The sequence below is a fragment of the Xenopus laevis genome, chromosome 7S (genome assembly GCF_017654675.1).
Source record: "Xenopus laevis strain J_2021 chromosome 7S, Xenopus_laevis_v10.1, whole genome shotgun sequence".
Lineage (NCBI taxonomy): Eukaryota > Metazoa > Chordata > Amphibia > Anura > Pipidae > Xenopus > Xenopus laevis.
The window spans coordinates 111,514,463-111,532,799 of NC_054384.1; the positions used below are offsets into that span (position 1 = coordinate 111,514,463).

Here is an 18,337-nt window from a genome sequence, read left to right on the forward strand (position 1 = left end):
GCACCTGAATAGGTGTGTCATTCATCCTGAATAGGTGCACGATAGGTGAGATTCATCCTTTAGATCAGTGATCCCCATCCAATGGCTCAGGAGTAACATGTTGCTCCCCAACTCCTTATATGTTGCTTCCAGTGGCCTCAACACAGGTGATTATTTTTAAATTCCAGACTTGGAGGCAAGTTTTAGTTGCCTAGGAACCCGGTCTACTGCCAAACAAAGTCTCATGTATGCCACCAGTCCAGACCGGGGCTACCAAGGGGCCAATCACAGCCTTTTTTTTTTTTTTCATGCTTCTGTTGCTCCTCCACAGCATATGAATGTGACTCACGGGTATAAAAGGTCGGTGACCCCTACTGTAGAGCAAACAAAGCTGGTGCCAGATAAACCTATGTAGGACCCTGAGGTTCAGCTTATTTACTTAGGGTGTGACCACTTTAAGTGCTCCTGTATCTTCCCCAGGGCAGCCATGATTATGGGTCCTTAGGAGTTAATTCACCACCACTAGATGGCAGTATAGAACAGTATAAATAGACAAGAAGACGTGTGCTCGGGGTCTTCCCCCTGGGACTGAGACTCCCAGTGAGGTGTCACAGGACCAGGACCGGCCTTAGTCAGATATAGTAGTAATACTGTGATAGTCACTCTAGGAGTGAAAGAGAGTTCAGGATAGTTATTGAGCAGTCGTGGCTCCAACGAGGAGGATTAGTGCGTGGGGTTATGACCCTGTGGTGTATGAGCCACTAGATTAGGGATACCAAAGAGTGAGTTGAGGACCAGATAGGATACCAAGACCCCAAGCAAATTAATGGAAGTATATTGACAATAGGTTTATTTTCAGACAGTGGACCCGTTAAAGGAATTTAATTTTTTAGAATCAACAGAATCAGCACCCGGCAGTGCATTCCCCAACCTCACTGTCCTCACTGTGATGAACCCCCTACTCTGTTCCTTTAAATGAAACTTCTTTTCCTCTAGTCTGAAGGGGAGGCCTCTGGTACATGATTCTCTTTATGGGTAAAAAGGTCCCCTGCTATTTGTCTATAATGTCCTCTAATGTACTTGTAAAGTCTAATCATGTCCCCTCACAAGCGCCTTTTTTCCCCCAGAGAAAACAACCCCAACCTTGTCAGTCTCCCCTCATAATTTAACTCTTCCCTCCCTCTAACCAGTTTAGTTGCACTTAGTGTCCATTTCATGGAGCAAATCAACAACAACTAACCATCTCAAGGTATCAAAGTAAAGGAGCCTTAGCATTAGGAAATGGTACTGATGAAGCAAATACACTGTGTATATGGCAGGGGTTTGGTTACACAGGACTTACCAGTAGAAGATGAATCCATAACAGGCCTGTGGATATAACTCTCATTGTAACTGGTATAGCCACACAGCTCATTTGCTTGTTTATACACCTGTAGCACCTGAGAATATCCGACAGGTGCAGAAGAATCGAAAATGATCTGCTCTGAGGTCCCACTCACCCAACCTCCTCCCAGTGTCAATACCAGGGGAGACACAGGAGCTCTGAGGCATCATAGGGCCCATATGTAGATAACTTGTGGCCAATGGGTAACTGTTCTGACATCGCCTCCACCAATCACTATCCAGCACAGGCACAGTGAGGAGAGTCCTTATACTTTCTGCTTGGATGCAAACTGCCAACTTTGTATTTAATGACGAAAGTGTATCTGATAGTAAGATCTCATCTGGCAGCCACTACAATGTAGCAGAGGCATGTGGGGTAGGGGGTGCCCTGAAAAAGGTTTTGTTGGGGTGCCCCAGCTGTTGCTAATAAGTAACTCCACTGATCGAGTAAGTTACTCCAACAACCAATCCATGTTGCAGGTGTAAAATCTGTCTATTGCCACTAGATGGCAGCAAGTTACACCAAGTTTATTGCTAAGCACCAAAAATTGATCTTGACCCAAAAATGAAATTGCACTGAACTACAACTTCTTACAGTTCCTTAGAGAAGCATAAAGTATAGTTACACAACACACACACTCACTAATTCTGTTCCAAAGTAAAAGGTTGTTGTCACTCTCCCAGGGGAGCTTACAATCTAAATCAAAACACCCCATGTTTCACAGTTGGTATGGTCTCAACCTAGTGATGATCTTTATGGCCCATAAATGCAATGTTTAATCTGATCAGAGACCTCTCCTCCCAAGGCACCTAATTCCCTCGCTAGTTCCTGGGCTGTTTTGTAGATGTCCATAGGTCCTTCAGCTTTCTGGGAATTGTTCCTAAGAAGACGCAACTACACTGGTCAATGGTTTTGTTTCTGAAGTCTTGGCCAGGTTACTTGGAGTTTCTCAGGATAAAACAAGTATAAAATTGCTAAATACAGGCACAGGGTTCCACTCCTTTATTTAATCTTTAAACCAGTTGGTCAATTTGAAGTTTTCCATCAAGTCATTTCATCACACTCTGGAATCTTCAAGACTATTTAAAGAGACAGGCCAACTTTTGGCCAACAGCAAAACGCTATTAGTCATACTGGAATAAAGCAGATACCCTATTGGTCGGAACGCAGACGATGTATGGTCACATGATCTTAAGCATAGGTGTATGGGAAATTTATGGTAAGTGCCCAAAGTTCATGGGCACCCCAGCTGGACATACCCTTTAATTTGTAGATATGGTACAATATAGGTTCTAGAGGGTGCTGGGAGTTGTTGGGCAGCAGGTTGGACACACCAAATTCTGAGGTTTAGTCTGTGTCTCTGGTGCAGATGAATCTCCTACTTTCCTCGGGCAACTGGTCAGAGGTAGAATGTTGGAATTTATTGCTGAGAATACGAGTAGCACCTGTTTGTTCCCCACCCTAACCTTGTTGGTACAGCCCACCTGCCCCAGAGAAAGGCCAATGAGGGGCCTCTAAGGGAGGCAGTTCCACCATTTGTCAGAGAAAGGCTTCCTGATCACATTGGTGCCACAGTGCACGTCCCCCGCGTTCTGGTGGTAGGGTCCAAAGTCATCAATGAAGGTGCAGTCCAATCCCAGAGGTTCCAGCAAAGAGCAAACCTTCTGCTCCAAACAGCACTTCCCATCAATCTTGGGTCCGAATGGCTTGGGAATTCCCAGGAACTGCCCCAGTACCAACAGGTTCACCTTCAGAAACAATGAGAATTATCAGAGCAGCTGTACCCCCTAAATATCTGTTGCCCCCCTTCCCAATCACAAATTCCCATATAGAGAATTCCAGTGTCTCTATAAGAGATAAACGTTCTGTAACCTCAATGACAGGCAACTGCACTGCTGCTCTTGGATGCGACTCATGACTCCCCCCACTATACACAACTCACCATGTTGGGGTAAAAGGCTTCAGCTTTATTGAAATATGGAAGGAGCTTATAGAGAACAGGAATGTCTGTGATGTCTTCCTCGGAGAGTCCCAGTTCTTCCTTCAGGATCTCTCTGTTCAGATCAATGCAGCCCTAGGGAAGAACCACAGGATGAGAATAAAGGGTAAATCCATTTAGGATAAATCTGGGGACCATTTGCATTAGGCCTACAATCAGCCTGCCCATAAATAAGTGAATCCTGTCCCCCCGCTAACCAAATTACAGAGCTCTGATTCTCTATTTGTTCTGCTCCTGGGCTGCTCTCTTTCCTATGGTCTCGCAGGAACCTCACCGGAAGATGATCTGCCTTATCATAGTAAAATAGGAGTACAGGAAGCACAAAGGGTCAGAGCTCTGTACCTGGGTAAGTACTGGGGGAGATTGGATTCACTTACCCAGGGGGAGGTTCCTGTCTGACCATGGGAAAGAGAACAGCCCAGGAGCAGGAAGTACAGAGAATCAGAGCTCTGTACCTGGGTAAGTACTGGGGGAGATTCACTTACCCAGGGGGAGGTTCCTGTCTGACCATGGGAAAGAGAACAGCCCAGGAGCAGGAAGTACAGAGAATCAGAGCTCTGTACCTGGGTAAGTACTGGGGGAGATTCACTTACCCAGGGGGAGGTTCCTGTCTGACCATGGGAAAGAGAACAGCCCAGGAGCAGGAAGTACAGAGAATCAGAGCTCTGTACCTGGGTAAGTACTGGGGGAGATTGGATTCACTTACCCAGGGGGAGGTTCCTGTCTGACCATGGGAAAGAGAACAGCCCAGGAGCAGGAAGTACAGAGAATCAGAGCTCTGTACCTGGGTAAGTACTGGGGGAGATTGGATTCACTTACCCAGGGGGAGGTTCCTGTCTGACCATGGGAAAGAGAACAGCCCAGGAGCAGGAAGTACAGAGAATCAGAGCTCTGTACCTGGGTAAGTACTGGGGGAGATTGGATTCACTTACCCAGGGGGAGGTTCCTGTCTGACCATGGGAAAGAGAACAGCCCAGGAGCAGGAAGTACAGAGAATCAGAGCTCTGTACCTGGGTAAGTACTGGGGGAGATTCACTTACCCAGGGGGAGGTTCCTGTCTGACCATGGGAAAGAGAACAGCCCAGGAGCAGGAAGTACAGAGAATCAGAGCTCTGTACCTGGGTAAGTACTGGGGGAGATTGGATTCACTTACCCAGGGGGAGGTTCCTGTCTGACCATGGGAAAGAGAACAGCCCAGGAGCAGGAAGTACAGAGAATCAGAGTCTGTACCTGGGTAAGTACTGGGGAAGGGGGAGTTAACTGAATTAAATTACCCAGAAGTGGACCCAGGATTTATCTAACGACGACTTACCCTTTAAAGCAAACTAATCTCTTTATGACTCACTGTCACTGTGTCTCTGAGATGTTTCCAGGAATTCACTGCTGCACTTACCTGTGTGTAGGTCGAATCCCTTAGTAACTTCTCATTTGAGAGAATCTTCTCGATGGTGAAAGGCTCTGTTTTTAATCCTGTAAAGAGGCCGAATACATCAAATACATCAGTCAAGTTATTATCAGTATCTCAGTATAAGCAGGGTGGGTGCCAGGGGTCCTTCCTGCAGTTTATTACAAGAGATATTATTGCACCCACAGAGGAACAGGGTTGGTATCAGGGTTATCTTTAGTTACAGGGAGTTTATATGAAGGATCCCCAGCAATTGCCACCCCCCTACACAGGAGGTATATATAATATAATTAATTTGTACCTTCAAACATGATTGCCTCTCCGTATCCTTCCTTCTGCTTCTCCCGGAAAAGATCCAGACACATTCTAGGACTTGCCAGAAGCAGCCGGAATCCCTGAGGTGAGAGATGAGAAGTGACAGACGGACAGATTCTTCTAATATGGACAGACCGCGTACCATAATAATTATACTCCAGAACTACTGTTTGACCTGCAGCAGCTTCAGTTATTTTACTTTATCATGTGAAATGGGCCACCGGGGCAGGTGATTCCTTAGTAAGAGCTCTGGTTTTCTTATTGCTCCTGGGCTGTTCTCTTTCCAATGGTCAGACAGGAACCTGCCCCTGGGTAAGTGAATCTCCCCCAGTACTTACCCAGGTACAGAGCTCTGATTCTCTGTACTTCCTGCTCCTGGGCTGTTCTCTTTCCAATGGTCAGACAGGAACCTCCCCCTGGGTAAGTGAATCTCCCCCAGTACTTACCCAGGCACAGAGCTCTGATTCTCTGTACTTCCTGCTCCTGGGCTGTTCTCTTTCCAATGGTCAGACAGGAACCTCCCCCTGGGTAAGTGAATCTCCCCCAGTACTTACCCAGGCACAGAGCTCTGATTCTCTGTACTTCCTGCTCCTGGGCTGTTCTCTTTCCCATGGTCAGACAGGAACCTCCCCCTGGGTAAGTGAACCCAATCTCCCCCAGTACTTACCCAGATACAGAGCTCTGATTCTCTGTACTTCCTGCTCCTGGGCTGTTCTCTTTCCCATGGTCAGATACTGTAGGAACCTCCTCCTCGTTAAGTCAATGCAATATCTATAGTACTTGCTTATGATTTTTCCATTTTCTACTTACCTTTTTGTCGCAGGCAGGTACAAATGTCATGAATTCATCTATGTGTCCCACCATCAACCAATCAGAGTAGAGCTCGACCGGAGACTGCACTAGCTGAGCCGCGAGGAAATCCCGCACCACCTTATTCATCCTGCGAGGTTGGATTGGATTTGGCTCCGAGCTGAAAGGTTCGATGTCTCTGATGTGAGAAATGAAATATATTGCAGTTATTTGATGGGGGGATAATTATTATGTGTTCTCTTCCCATGGTCATGACGAGGGCTGTGAGCCCCAGAGTGGGTAAGAGACACCCCTGTATAATGAATGGAACCTACTGGGGCAATTGGCTTCCAATCAGGATCCTTCCCAGAGGATAATTCTTCCCTCTCACGGCCACGGGGGGGCTCACTTCCAGGTTTCCAAAGGAGTCCAAGTCATTGACTTCTTCTTCTTGTTCCACCTTCCTCTTCACGTACCCAAAATCTGGCCCCTGGGGAAGAGAAACCCCTTGTGAAACAGGAGACAAAGAAACAGTTTTGTTTTTAGCTTTTTCTGATGGGTTTCCTTGTCCCTCAGCCTTGGACCGAGCAGGTGGGACCCCAGAAAAACACCTGGTGGACCCTACTGACCAACATCTGCTCCCCACCCAAAACTGATGTATATAGGTATAAGGTAACCATGGGAAACATACTATCAAGTAACAGGGTCCCCTCCCCGGATTATTATTAACTCAATTCTCCCCGGGGGGCCCCTACGTGGCGGTGAGGGGCAATAAATACAAAAATGCCTCTTGCAGACAAGGTCACTTCAAAATTATGCAAAACCCTCCAATGATCAACCCAAGCCCCAGCCCCCCTCCAAGCCCCATTCTTTTCTCATCCCGCAAATGACACTTTTTGGGGCCCCTGTGGGATATACTTTGGGAGGGCCCTGGTAATTAGTACTATGGGACCCTATGATTACTGAGGTGTCCCTGGGGGTAGAGGGAAGGGGTATCAGGGAATATCCAGGTTCTGACTCCATCAATCCAGAACCATTGGGCCCTTAAAGGATAAGTAAACCTTTAAAATAAGTGAATGTAAAATTGATGTGGGAGCTATTCTAAGCTCTTCTGTAATTTACAATCATTATGGATTTTCTTTCTATTCCAAGATATTAAGGGATACATGTGCTGTTAATATGAATGAATTTTGTTACAACAGCGCCACCTGCTGGTCAGTTTCCCACCAGTCTGACCAGCAAGTAGTCAAGGAAGTTGTCAGGAGAAAGAAAGAGACTGATGTTCTGCTTAGGAAAGATGTGAGAGGGGTTTCTAATTTTATTCCTAAGCAGAAGAACATCAGCCTCTTTCTTTCTCCTGACAACTTCCTTGACTACTTGCTGGTCAGACTGGTGGGAAACTGACCAGCAGGTGGCGCTGTTGTAACACAATTCATTCATATTAACAGTACATGTATCCTTTAATATCTAGGAATCAAAACAAAATAAATAATGAATGTAAATTGAAAATTTTTTGGAGCAGCTCAATCATCAATTTTACATGCACTTATTTTAAAAGTTGACTTATCCTTTAACCCTAATTGGCAACAAGAAGTCAAAGGGGCCACGGCCAACCAGAAAAGCCCGAGACTCTGAGGCAGTTTCCTAAACCCCAGCAGGGTTTTCATGAAGGTTTTGGTACCAGAATCTTTTTGAAAGGGAGGAAATCCAGTTCCCTGTCCCGCGGGGAGTCCAACACCACCGGGAATCGCTTGTGCGGAGCCTCAATGTACCCGAACTCCATCTCATCCTGCGGGAAGACGAAAGGGAACTGATTGGATCCCATGGGACCCTGTATAAGGAAGGGGCGGGGCTTTGTGGGATTAAGTTGAAGTTGAAGGTTTCTGATACGTTTCATACCACTGGGTCCAGGAGCTGTCACTCACGTGCTTGCAATGAAATGGGTGGGGCTTATGAGGTTGGGGTGGATTGAAGGGGTGTGTTTCACACTGATGATGATCAAATCTGGGATATTGGGGGGCTATAGACACAATGAGGGTGCAGAGTGCACATATAATATGCTGGCGCTATATAAATAAATGCTGATAATGTTAATAAATAATCCTTACCTGGATCCACCTGTCTCCCCTATTTTCCACTTCGGGGCAGATATTCAGTTTGCACTTGGCCTTTTGCACCAATTCCTTCAGCTCCTTTAGGAATTTCTTATTGCCCTGCACACTGGATAAACAACACCCCGGGGGGTAAATGAAATGAGGGGCAATAGAATGTCCCATCGGGGGTAAATGTAGAGAGGTCCCTATGACCAGTGGCAAAGCTTCACTTTCCTGGACCCCCTGTAAAGTCTCCCCCATCCCCCGGGGTCACAGGCACTGCTGATTGGTAGATTCACTATACCTGATACCTCCCAACATTTTGTAAATAAAAAGAGGGACCAAAAAGTTGCCGTGCATAGCTACCCCTAATTACTATGTTCATTTTACATTTTATGAAAGTTTGAAAATATTTCTGTGGGTTTTTTTTTCCAGTTATTACAGTTATTACAGATTTGTTAATGAAGGTGAATTGCCCTTTAAAGGGGAAGTAAAGTGTAAAATAGAATAAGGCTAGAAATGCTGTATTTTGTATACTAAACATAAACATGAACTTACTGCATCACAAGCCTAATCAAACAAATGATTTATGCTTTCAAAGTTGGCCACAGGGGGTCACCATCTTGTAACTGTGTTATACATCTTTGCAAGACCAAGACTGTGCACATGCTCAGTGTGGTCTGGGCTGCTTAGGGATCGTCAGCTGGAGTTGGAAACAGTAAAGGGGATGGAAAGGCAAAAATAAAATCCAATACAAATCTCTACCCAGTCGCCGACTGCTCTACAGGGAAACAAACAAAGCTGCTTGAGTTCTGCATGGCTGGGAAGTAAGGCGGGGGCTCCCCCTGCTGTTCATAAGTATGATTGTTTCCCTTAATTAAATTATATTGGAGATAGGTTTCTTTTTCATTAAAGAAAGTAAAAATGGGATTTTATTTTTTTGCCTTTATATACCCTTTAAGCTGTGAGTCTAACTTTTCCCAAGGGACCTGTTATCTTATTTTGTTACAATTACTTATTTGCTTATCTCACAATTGTTACAAATGTATCTTATCTGCTGCTGTGGCTGTTCTGGGCTCTCTGACAAAAGCCGATTAAGTTAGAAACGTTGTTTCTTTTTCTGGCTGTTCAGTGCAGACAAAATCTGGACTTTCCAGTACAAACGAGGGACTGCCGGTTGAGCTGTCAAAAGAGGGGCTGTCCCTCTTAAAACGGGACAGTTGGGAGGTATGGATTCACCTTGTCATGTGATTGCCCTGCGTGTCTCATATCTGCACCCCAAACATGTAACATGTAAATCCAACATTACTCATGTAATGCCCCCGGCACACACAGTGGTGTAGATCCTATGTTATTGTATGATGGGGAGCGGTTCCCATACTAAAGGGTTAACAGCATGTATGGGGGTTCAGTCTCAGCGCTGGGAGGTTCTGGGCCACTTGGAGTTTTGGAGACTCCCCGTTTGTATTTTGGAGACGGTTTCGCTGACGGATACAGACTGTTTGCTGAGTCACGTGACAGTTTGTGTAAATACCTCTTGCAGTACTTTGTGGTTCTCAGAATAAACATTCTTTATTATTTTTAGAAACCTCTGGCGCCCAACAAACTGGCGATGCAGAAGGGGAGGGCCACACCCACATTGTGCACTTACCTGGCACTTGATTTCAGTAACTGACAGATTGCTGGTTATTTATATATACAGACACCAGGGGGCAGTAAAACACTAGAAAATTCCCACCCACATACCTGACTTTGCCTTTATTGTATTTCTGCCCCTCCTCATATACAGGGGGTACTGGCTATAACGATGGGGTAACAAAATCTGACCCCCCAATGAAACAGCTCAGCACCCCCTAAACATGAATTCAATCCCTGAATAATAAGTAGGTTGGTGGGTAACTGACTCCTGTGCCGGGGCCAATAAAGTGTCACATTATCTCTCTCTATATGGAGATGTGACAGTTGTGGGAGCAGTTGAGCAGGTGCCGGAGCACTGGGAGAGCGAGTGAAATAAATACTGAACTTAATAGATGTCATATCCAAAGTGCCAGAGACGCATAAAAAGTTGGGAGGTGAGAGTTGCCCCCCCAAACCTTTTACCTGCAGACATAGACCTCCAGGGGTTTCTGGGTGTTGGGGGTCATTATCCACGGCGTCAGCCTGAAAGTCACTTTATCAGCAAATAATTCAGTCTGTAATAAACAGAGAAATCCATGAGACGAGCAGCACCCCAATACTGCACTGAAATGCTCAATAAATAACAAAAATACTCCTGAAATTATTTGCCCTCATCCTGTTAGAAAACCTCAGTGTCTACGTAAAGCTGCCCTGATGCCCCATGTTCCCTCCAGCCACAATCTGAGCTCTGTACCTGGGTAAGTATTGGGGGAGGTTCTTGTCTGACCATGGGAAAGAGAACAGCCCAGGAGCAGGAAGTACAGAGAATCAGAGCTCTGTACCTGGGTAAGTACTGGGGGAGATTGGATTCACTTACCCAGGGGGAGGTTCCTGTCTGACCATGGGAAAGAGAACAGCCCAGGAAGTACAGAGAATCAGAGCTCTGTACTTGGGTAAGTACTGGGGGAGATTGGATTCACTTACCCAGGGGGAGGTTCCTGTCTGACCATGGGAAAGAGAACAGCCCAGGAGCAGGAAGTACAGAGAATCAGAGCTCTGTACCTGGGTAAGTACTGGGGGAGATTCACTTACCCAGGGGGAGGTTCCTGTCTGACCATGGGAAAGAGAACAGCCCAGGAGCAGGAAGTACAGAGAATCAGAGCTCTGTACCTGGGTAAGTACTGGGGGAGATTGGATTCACTTACCCAGGGGGAGGTTCCTGTCTGACCATGGGAAAGAGAACAGCCCAGGAAGTACAGAGAATCAGAGCTCTGTACTTGGGTAAGTACTGGGGGAGATTGGATTCACTTACCCAGGGGGAGGTTCCTGTCTGACCATGGGAAAGAGAACAGCCCAGGAGCAGGAAGTACAGAGAATCAGAGCTCTGTACCTGGGTAAGTACTGGGGGAGATTGGATTCACTTACCCAGGGGGGGTTCCTGTCTGACCATGGGAAAGAGAACAGCCCAGGAGCAGGAAGTACAGAGAATCAGAGCTCTGTACCTGGGTAAGTACTGCGGAGATTGGATTCACTTACCCAGGGGAGGTTCCTGTCTGACCATGGGAAAGAGAGCAGCCCAGAAGCAGGAAGTACAGAGAATCAGAGCTCTGTACCTGGGTAAGTACTGGGGGAGATTCACTTACCCAGGGGGAGGTTCCTGTCTGACCATGGGAAAGAGAACAGCCCAGGAGCAGGAAGTACAGAGAATCAGAGCTCTGTACCTGGGTAAGTACTGGGGGAGATTGGATTCACTTACCCAGGGGGAGGTTCCTGTCTGACCATGGGAAAGAGAACAGCCCAGGAGCAGGAAGTACAGAGAATCAGAGCTCTGTACCTGGGTAAGTACTGGGGGAGATTGGATTCACTTACCATGGGGGAGGTTCCTGTCTGACCATGGGAAAGAGAACAGCCCAGGAGCAGGAAGTACAGAGAATCAGAGTTCTTTATGGGTCTTGGTACAACACGGCTGCCAAGGATTTTCCTTATTCATTAATATTCAGTCTTTGCCTGTACAGCTATTGTCTGACTACAGCTCTCAGTGGATGCTGCTGGCTGATGCAGTTCAGTGAACTGAGGGTCAAAAACTACTTCCATCGGTTCCTCTATTATTTTGCTCTCACAGTCTCACTCGGTCACTTACCTACACAACAGGGAGACTGGGAACTTACTAAATCAGAAGATCTCTGGAATGAGAGATTTATATGGACAAGTCCAGAGAAGTCGACATCCGGGAACTCCAGACCTTCAACACAGAATTTCACCTCCTGATTGTTCCCCCTCTCCACCTCATGGGAAATGTTGGTTCCTCCCAAGACGAGGAGATAATCGGACTCTAGAATCAGTACAACACAGTGTTACTATCAGATACTGGGGGTCATGGTGTTCTCCTCACATGCAAAGCATTTAATTATTACTCCTATTCTGGCCAGTATTATAAACTTCAGTAATATTCCTCTGGTATAAAAGTGATAGGAAAACATAACAGATCTGATTCTCTGTACCTACAACTCCTGGGCTGTTCTCTTTCCTATGGTCAGACAGGAACCTCCCCCTGGGTAAGTGAATCCAATCTCCCCCAGTACTTATCCAGGTACAGAGCTCTGATTCTCTGTACTTCTTGCTCCTGGGCTGCTCTCTTTCCCATGGTCAGACAGGAACCTCCCCCTGGGTAAGTGAATCCAATCTCCCCCAGTACTTACCCAGGTACAGAGCTCTGATTCTCTGTACTTCCTGCTCCTGGGCTGTTCTCTTTCCCATGGTCAGACAGGAACCTCCCCCTGAGTAAGTGAATCCAATCTCCCCCAGTACTTACCCAGGTACAGAGCTCTGATTCTCTGTACTTCTTGCTCCTGGGCTGCTCTCTTTCCCATGGTCAGACAGGAACCTCCCCCTGGGTAAGTGAATCCAATCTCCCCCAGTACTTACCCAGGTACAGAGCTCTGATTCTCTGTACTTCCTGCTCCTGGGCTGTTCTCTTTCCCATGGTCAGACAGGAACCTCCCCCTGGGTAAGTGAATCCAATCTCCCCCAGTACTTACCCAGGTACGGAGCTCTGATTCTCTGTACTTCCTGCTCCTGGGCTGTTCTCTTTCCCATGGTCAGACAGGAACCTCCCCCTGGGTAAGTGAATCTCCCCCAGTACTTACCCAGGTACAGAACTCTGATTCTCTGTACTTCCTGCTCCTGGGCTGTTCTCTTTCCCATGGTCAGACAGGAACCTCCCCCTGGGTAAGTGAATTAAATCCCCTCCCAATACTTTGCCCAATTGCCAAGTGATCACCCCAAGGTACTTACTTCGTTTGCAATAGACCCGCATTTTTGTTGCATGGGAAGGTGAAATGGACAGAATCAGTTGGTGGCCCTCAAATATCCCCTTGGGGCCCTCAGCTGTCAGGACCATAGGAGACATGTCTGTTATATCTGTACAGGGAGACAAGTTGTTTCCAGTGAAGGTGAAGCTGTTACTTATAATACAGATCTTTATTATCAGAGGATCATTATTAGGGGTACCAGTACCTGCAGCGTTGGGCGCCCCCATATCCTCACTGTCAGTTCCATTAGGGGCTGCTCTGTCTCGGTCACAGTTAACAAGCAGAATTGCCCCTGTCCCATACGACCCCCAACTCCACGACCCCTGGAACATAAGGAAGGGGTGTAATAAAAAACACAAATACATAAAGAAATAACAATTGGCTGGTTGCTATAGTTACAGCTATCTAAAAGTAACTAAATCTTTATTTTCAGGTGAATTTTCCGTATAAGGAGACAGGTAGACAGTCTGTAGGTCTCATTTCTAGTAGATTTATATACTGGAACCTGAGTGTCTCGTTATGTTCCCGACTTGTTTATCTCTGTATTTCTGATCTATTCCAGGAGCCCCAGGGGCCCGAGTGAATCTTCTACATTTCTCATCAATTGTCTAGAGCTCTGCCCTTGTATAGAGAGCGAGAGAGAGAGAGAGAGAGAGAGAGAGAGAGAGAGAGAGAGTCACAGAATGAAAGAGATAGAGAGAGACAGGCCCAGAGAGAACAGACTGTGCCAGCGATGTGACCAGGAGGCAGTGGAGGATGAGCCCCAAATACTTAGCACTGAGGGACCCCCACTTCCAGAGATTTTCCAGTCACATCCCAGACTTCACACCCATAAAAGAAGAGAGGAAACTCCACTTCCTACTGGGAGAAGAGGCACGGACAGTAACAATAGCTGCACAATATGTAAGAGACTGTCATAGACTGAGAGAGACCCCACTTTCCCCTATTCCCATAAACTGCCCCCCCTAACCCCACCCATTTCACCCCTCTACCTGCTTTGGCAATGCTTCATGTATCTGGTCCTGCCAATAAAGCTCATTTGATTTGATTTGATTTGAAAGGGAGAGACAGAGACATACAGAGACAGAGAGAAAAAGATAGTGTCACTGAGAGAGAGAGAGAGAGAGAGAGAGAGAGAGAGAGAGAGAGAGAGAGAGAGAGAGAGAGAGAGAGAGAGAGAGAGAGAGAGAGAGAGAGAGAAAAGACAAAGAGATGGGGGGAGAGAGAGTCAAAGAGAAAGATGAAGAGAAAAAGAGTCACACAGTCAGAGAGAGAGAGAGAGGGGGGGAGAAGAGACTGCTCTTACCTTATCCTTTACTCCCCGAGTGACTGCTCTGCTGCGCTTCACATCCACATCCAAAGAGACACCTAAAGTAGAGACATCCATTATATTGAGAAAAAGAAGAGAAATTGATCAATGCACATTCCCTGGTCCCCTGTAGTTAATTTGGCCAGATCAGTAGCACTTCCATTGTATTTTAGTATATTTTTATTAAAAATATAGAGTGTTCCCACAACCTTTCCTTTAAACACATCCATTAGCCATTCTGACAGTCACAATGTTAATATGACAGTCACAATATTTATATGACAGTCACAATGTTAATATGACAGTCACAATGTTTATATGACAGTCACAATATTTATATGACAGTCACAATGTTTCTATGACAGTCACAATATAAATACAACAGTCACAATGTTTATATGACAGTTACAATGTTAATGTGACAGTCACAATGTTTATATGACAGTCACAATGTTTCTATGACAGTCACAATATAAATACAACAGTCACAATGTTTATATGACAGTTACAATGTTAATTTGACAGTCACAATGTTTATATGACAGTCACAATGTTTATATGACAGTCACAATGTTTCTATGACAGTCACAATGTTAATATGAAAGTCACAAGAAAGGACATTTCTCCACTTTGCCCAGTTCTGTCCATAGGAGCAGGTGAATAAGAAGTATCAGGACTCACGGACACAGGTGAGATAGAGCCGGACACTTCCCAGGGAATTCCCTTTCTTTCCATAATAAGAGACTCTGACCTGGGAATGAGAGGAAACATAAGCCAATCAAATTGCAGCAGGCTCTTTACCATCTTTACTTATTATCTACATTGGGTTTGTGTATAAACCCCCCCCCCCATTCCAAGACCCCCCCATCCCCAGACCCCGTTATTCCCAGACCCCCCATTACCTTTGTGTCATTCAGGGCCCCGCTGACCCTCCTGCAGGAAATCACAATCCCGATTCTCTGGCTCAGGGGCAGTTTAACTCCTTTCTGGGGCTTTTGTGCTGGGTCTGGGGGGCAGATGAGCATCACATCTATTGGGGGGGTTCCCAGAACCTCAAAATATTCAGCCCCCGCAGGAACGTCCCTTTCAAGGCAAAACGTTCGTGTTTTTAGGTGAATTTGGTTAAAGACATAAATGTATGAGCCTCATGCTAAGTAGCCAATCACAGAGCAGAACGGGCAGCACAGAGAGGCCAATAACCACAAACCACATAAAGACCAATTGCAATGGAACTTAAATGTCTTCCATCTATAAGTGCAGTATCTAAGCTCCCCCAGTGCTGCCAAGTGGAAACTCCCGAGTTCTTTACCACTGTTGTAAATTCTGTCCCACTGGGTCACTGAGTTCTGTTGGTCACTGGATCCGTCTGTTTGTGTCTTGTACCCCAGATACAGTGTCAGTCTCATGTTTATTTACTCCTCCAACATGTCCTGCTGTACTCGATTGACCCTCTTCTCACATCACTTAGTCCCAGTACATCTAGTGCACAATTGCGTCACTAAAGGGGTCGCTGTGGGTGAAGCCTGGGCCCATCTGCCATTGTCCTTAAATAAGTGCAGAGAATCAGAGCTCTGTACCTGGGTAAGTACTGGCGGAGATTGGATTCACTTACCCAGGGGGAGGTTCCTGTCTGACCATGGGAAAGAGAACAGCCCAGGAGTAGGAAGTACAGAGAATCAGAGCTCTGTACCTGGGTAAGTACTGGGGGAGATTGGATTCACTTACCCAGGGGGAGGTTCCTGTCTGACCATGGGAAAGAGAACAGCCCAGGAGCAGGAAGTACAGAGAATCAGAGCTCTGTACCTGGGTAAGTACTGGGGGAGATTGGATTCACTTACCCAGGGGGAGGTTCCTGTCTGACCATGGGAAAGAGAACAGCCCAGGAGCAGGAAGTACAGAGAATCAGAGCTCTGTACCTGGGTAAGTACTGGGGGAGATTGGATTCACTTACCCAGGGGGAGGTTCCTGTCTGACCATGGGAAAGAGAACAGCCCAGGAGCAGGAAGTACAGAGAATCAGAGCTCTGTACCTGGGTAAGTACTGGGGGAGATTGGATTCACTTACCCAGGGGGAGGTTCCTGTCTGACCATGGGAAAGAGAACAGCCCAGGAGCAGGAAGTACAGAGAATCAGAGCTCTGTACCTGGGTAAGTACTGGGGGAGATTCACTTACCCAGGGGGAGGTTCCTGTCTGACCATGGGAAAGAGAACAGCCCAGGAGCAGGAAGTACAGAGAATCAGAGCTCTGTACCTGGGTAAGTACTGGGGGAGATTGGATTCACTTACCCAGGGGGAGGTTCCTGTCTGATACTGGGGGAGACAGGGGCTGGTGGGTAACACACTAGGGGGACATTCACTACATTGTGGTAAAGTCAGGACTTGCCTCATTAACTCACCAGACAGGTGAGAACTTGTTGCTGAATTTTAGAATTTCTAAGCCCAGCAAAGCACTTAAATTATCCTGAGGCGGAAAACTGAACAGTTGAATAATCACATATGTTTAGTAATAATTGAAGAAGACGATGGAGCTGGGGAACGGGGGGCTGCTTATAATAAGTTCTGTAATTAAAGCCCCAGTGACTAATAGAGCCGGGTATTTGTGCCAACTCCAGTGCTTTATTGCCATATAAACACCAGCTCTGTGTAAACTACAGAGGAACTTGGCACCGGCACAGAAATAGAGGGGGGAGCCGGCCCTTTAATACATTGGGGCTGCACCATAAAGCCTTATAGGGCCCCAAACAGCCATAAACACTGCGCAATATAAAGGGTTCAGTTAGACTGCGGCTTGGACCCCCGGGCCCTTAAAGAATTAGCTGAGCCAATAATTATAACAAGTTATTGAATAGGGTGAAAATGACTCTATAAATGCAGAATCCTTCACTAAACAACCTAATTATACTGGCAGTGAACTATATGGGGATATATACTGTGTGTATATATATATATATATATATATATATATTTATATATATATATATATTGGCATTTAGTTTAACTGTCTTGTTGACTGGTTGATACGGTTCCACTTACCCTAGCAACCAGGCTGCAGTCTAGGAAATTGAGATAATTATAGTCTCAGATGTAGGCGGATTTGTGGTTGCCTGGGGGTCACAGACCCTGTATACAAAATAACATGTTATAATCCTCCTGAAGAGAGGGAGAATTATTTAAGAAAAAAAAATCTGAACACATCAAATAAAAAAGATCAACTGCAAATTGTCTGGGAATATCACTATATAAGGCATGGGCACTTCCCCTTCAGTTAGAAATTGGGATTAGATATTGGTTGTTGTAGCTCAATAGTTGTAGATTCTAGAGACATTCTAGAAATTGTACAGAAATAACCACAGAGGGAACTTACCTGTAAATATCGAGTGTCAGCTCTTGTCCAACCACACACACATCATAGGTGGGTCCCTGATGGGAGATTGATACAGATCTCTGGGTCATGATTCTCCTCTATATTCCAATATAGTGACCTGTGTGCCTATATCTCCTCCTGCAGTATCAGTGTCCCTCCTGCTGCCCTCCTGGGGTATCACTTGCTCAGTCTCTCCTTATATTGAGTTCCTCCTGCTGCCCTCCTGCAGTATCAGTGTCTGAGCTTCTCTTTAGATTGTCTGGGCTGTGAGTCCCTCCTGGGGTATCACTGGCTCAGCCTCTCTACAAGCTCAGTACAAATGGGGCAGGTCCTGGCACTGTGTGGGTTGGGTTATCTTTCTGCATTCCAGCCAGTACCTGCTCAGCAGAACCATAAAAACAAACACTCAGCTCTTAAAGGGAAACTGTCTCCCCCCAGTATTAAACAACCCTATCGCATTTACACACAGACACACAGCAGCACAGAGACCTTTCATCACAATAGACTTATATTTTGTGCATTGTCAATATTATTTGGGTTCTTATTTCTATGGTGAATAGAGCCAGGGCTGCCATTGGGTGGGTGGGTGGGTGGGTGGGTGTTGGGGGTACAGGGGTTAGTGCAGTCAGGTGCCCCAAGCCAGAGGGGAAGATATCATGGTGAAGTGGATGGGTATTGGGTGGGTGGGTTTGGCATAATGGGGTACACCAAGAGCAGATCAGGGGTATGACTGGGCATCCATGTATTCTGAGGGACCTTTCTCCAGGGGTCTA

General features: G+C 46.2%; 1 protein-coding gene across 3 annotated transcripts; it reads right to left on the reverse strand.

The window, feature by feature from the left end:
* Positions 1-2,350: 2,350 nt before the first annotated feature.
* Positions 2,351-18,086, reverse strand: padi4.S (peptidyl arginine deiminase, type IV S homeolog). Of its 3 annotated transcripts, XM_041571771.1 has the most exons (17): positions 17,565-18,086; positions 17,234-17,320; positions 15,104-15,284; positions 14,883-14,952; positions 14,199-14,260; positions 13,098-13,215; positions 12,876-13,001; positions 11,750-11,913; positions 10,065-10,156; positions 7,980-8,091; positions 7,553-7,660; positions 6,207-6,361; positions 5,893-6,070; positions 5,069-5,162; positions 4,756-4,832; positions 3,306-3,437; positions 2,351-3,111 (listed from the first exon to the last, which is right to left on the reverse strand). In XM_041571771.1, the coding sequence occupies exons 3-17, from the start codon at positions 15,224-15,226 to the stop codon at positions 2,878-2,880; spliced, it is 1,845 nt and encodes a 614-aa protein (XP_041427705.1). In that variant the 5' UTR covers positions 15,227-15,284; positions 17,234-17,320; positions 17,565-18,086; the 3' UTR covers positions 2,351-2,877. The 3 variants fall into 3 exon arrangements, with proteins under 3 accessions (XP_041427705.1, XP_041427704.1, XP_041427706.1); XM_041571770.1 differs by lacking the exon at positions 17,234-17,320; XM_041571772.1 differs by lacking the exons at positions 4,756-4,832; positions 5,069-5,162; positions 17,234-17,320.
* Between the last annotated feature and the right edge of the window lie 251 nt (positions 18,087-18,337).